The sequence below is a fragment of the Notolabrus celidotus genome, chromosome 6 (assembly GCF_009762535.1).
Source record: "Notolabrus celidotus isolate fNotCel1 chromosome 6, fNotCel1.pri, whole genome shotgun sequence".
Lineage (NCBI taxonomy): Eukaryota > Metazoa > Chordata > Actinopteri > Labriformes > Labridae > Notolabrus > Notolabrus celidotus.
Window position 1 is genome coordinate 38,751,159 of NC_048277.1, and position 3,132 is coordinate 38,754,290.

The window sequence follows — 3,132 nt, forward strand, 5'->3', positions numbered from 1 at the left end:
TAATAAAAACAGAGAGACTTTTATTGTGGCGATCTGCTGTAGGTACTGAGCATGCTCAGTACAGCAGGAAGTGAACATATAAAGAATAAATGGAATGTTTTGTTCAGTAATACTGATCTGACCATATAAGGAAGAAGAGTCTGTGACATCATCACCAGCATCCAATAATCTGCTGTAAGTACCGTCTGTCTGAGAGCGTACCTGCTCAGGTGAGCTCGCAAAGAGTTTGATATAAACACACCTCATCAGGTGACCTAAAGGAGGTGAGGGGGCGGGGTCACACAGTGCGAGGGGGCGGGGTCACACAGTGCTCTTGGTGGGCAGCTCCGTGCTATTGTGTCGAGTTTTGCGTGACGTCCCGTCGTCCCGCGGCCGCGCTCGCTGCAGGTTGGACATGGCGGCCGTGCGTTCAATGTCAATGAGGGCGTATAGCTCCGTACGGCGAGTGGGCGTGGTCGGAGGGAGGGGGGAGGTCGGGGTGCGTGGTGTGTGAGGATTGCTGCCGTCAGAAGCGCCCTTGTTCCCGCCCCCCTGCTCCATCTCCAACTCGATGTAGTTCAGGGTCTTTGGCTGCTCAGCGTGGCCGGGCAGCGGCGGCCGTCTAAAGTCAAAGTTAAAGATGGTGGGGCCCTCCACGCGGCGGCGAGCGGTGTCCGGTCGATGGGCGCTGAGCGGTGCCGTTACGTTCTCCGTGTTGACATAGTTGTGCGAGGACTCGAGCGCGGCGGACAGCGGGTGAGAGTAAGAGTGGTGCAGCGCCCCGTGGTGGTTGTAACCATTAAGAGATGGTGTCCTCAGACCGCCACAGACAGGCTCCTCCTCCTCACTGCTCGTCTTCCTGGCCTCCCACACGGGTGGCAGCGCCGGCAGGTTCTCGTAGTCCAGCAAGGCAGTGCGGCGCTGCGCCGAGTTGTTAACATTCTGCAGGTCGGGGGTGAGGGGGGGCGGGCGGTGGCGGCGAGAAGCTGTGGATGGATTAGAGGAAGAGCAGGAGGAGGAGCCGTTGGAGAGCGGGGGGGCGGGCTCTGGCTTGGCAGGGGTGTCGGAGGTGCCTTCAGTCTCTTTTGGCTCCTCCCCTTGCGCCTCCTGCTTCCTCTTCTCCATCAGCTGCCTCTGAACGGGGGTGGGGCCTAACACAAAGCGCACGCCCTGCGGCTCCAGCAGCACCTGAGGCTCCGGCTGAGGGGGCGGGGCCGGCAGCTCCGGGCGGACCCTGGGGGGGGGAGGGGGCGTGGGAGGACACTGAGAGGTGGGGGAGGTGGGGCTCTCCAGCGGGGTGGTGACGGTCAGAGGGCTGGGCTGCTCCTCCAGGAGGCCCGACGTGTTCACGTAGGTGTGCACCTGCAGGAGGCGATGACATCATCATTACATCATCACTACATCACACATCATCTTCTAAAGCTCAATGAAGCAAACAGGAAGTGGATCGCTCACCGCATCGTCGGCCACCAGCAGCGGGTGAGTCGACTCCTCCCCCACAGACGGGAGGCGAGTGGAGGCCACTGACGGGTGACGGGTGGAGGGGTGAGACGGAGCCTCCCCCACAGACGGGATCCGGCTCATCCCGTTAGGAACCGAAGGCACCGAATACCCCAGAGCTACACACACACACACACACACACACACACACACACACACACAGGACAGAGGTGACATCATCCACAGGTGAGTTCTGATCAAAGGACTCTGTGGAGTCAAACAGCTGAGGACAGGTGGAACAGCGCCATCTAGTGTTCAGACTCAATGTTATCAATGTGTTGCTGCTGTGTGTACAGTGTGTTGTTACCTGCAGCAGGTGTGTGTTAGTGTTAGTGTGTGTGTGTGTGTGTGTGTGTGTGTGTGTGTTGTTACCTGCAGCAGGTGTGTGTTGCTGCTGTGTGGGCTCCATCACGGCCTCCTCCACCACACTGATGCTGTGACTGTGCATCACCTCCTGCAGCATGTTGAAGATCTCCTCTGCACGGGGACACTTAAAGGCAAAGATACCTGAGACACACACACACACACACACACACACACACACACACACACACACACACACACACACACACACACACACACACACACACACACACACACACACACTTTTAATACACCTGTGTTTATTGGTCCATTATCCTGTCAGCGTTAAGCTGCAGAGTCATGATTCATAAACCGTGACTCAGCAGTTTGTAGACTTAATGATTTTATCTTCACTGAAGGAACGTGTGTGTGTGTGTGTGTGTGTGTGTGTGTGTGTGTGTGTGTGTGTGTGTGTGTGTGTACCTTGTCCCGTCTGACAGCGCCGGCCGCTCTCAAACGAGAACAGGTTGGAGTCGTAACCATAGCGGCGAAGGCACAGGTAAGGCCACCTGACGTCGTCGCGGCGATGTGTGTGGAGGACGAGCTCGGCGTCGGTCAGCTCCATCACACCTGAACCCAACTCGTTCCCATCGTCGTCCACGTTGATCACCTGAACAGGGACAGAGGTTTAGATACTGTAGACCTCTACCCCGCCCAGAGACCTGGTTCTCAGTGAAACCAGACAATTCCTGTTTTCATAAAAACACCATATATAAACCTGATCCAGAACCAGGGAGACTTCTCTGGACCTGAGCCCGTTTAAGATGGACTGAGGGGAAGTGGAAATCTGTCCTGTGGTCTGATGAAATCAAAACATTCTTTTTGGAAATCATGGACGCTGAGTCCTCCGCTCTAAAGAGGAGAGGGACCACCCGACATGTCCTTAAATAAAGACTTTAAATCAGACTCTGTCATCATGAACACTGAGTCCACACCCTGACAGAAGTGTGGTGGTACAGGATCAGGATGCAGGTCTATGAAAGGTCTGAAGGAGAGACTCTGTGGAGTCCTGTAAGGAGAGAGAGAACACACTGACCTTAAATTTACTCTGATGATTATCTGGGATTGACTCTTTCTCTGGACAGCTTAGACAGCTACCCATGGCTCCTCACAGCACCATCTGATGTCTGAAACACACACACACACACACACACACACACACACACACACACACACACACACACAGTTAGACAGTTAGACAGCTAGCTAGGCTTCATCTGAGGGCAGCTGACAGTTAGCCAGGCTTCATCTGAGGGCAGCTGACAGTTAGCTAGGCTTCATCTGAGGGCA

The 3,132-nt window shown here is 55.4% G+C and overlaps 1 protein-coding gene across 1 annotated transcript in view; it reads right to left on the minus strand.

The window, feature by feature from the left end:
• Nucleotides 1-3,132, minus strand: part of LOC117814961 (fibroblast growth factor receptor substrate 2-like) — a 9,001-nt gene continuing 5,869 nt past the window's right edge. The window contains exons 3-7 of the mRNA XM_034686556.1: nt 2,879-2,969; nt 2,266-2,452; nt 1,852-1,986; nt 1,435-1,598; nt 1-1,341 (exon numbers count right to left, since the gene is read on the minus strand). Of these exons, the coding sequence (XP_034542447.1) occupies nt 301-1,341; nt 1,435-1,598; nt 1,852-1,986; nt 2,266-2,452; nt 2,879-2,944 (1,593 nt within the window). The 5' untranslated portion in view covers nt 2,945-2,969 and the 3' untranslated portion in view covers nt 1-300. The remainder of the gene's footprint in view (nt 1,342-1,434; nt 1,599-1,851; nt 1,987-2,265; nt 2,453-2,878; nt 2,970-3,132) is intronic.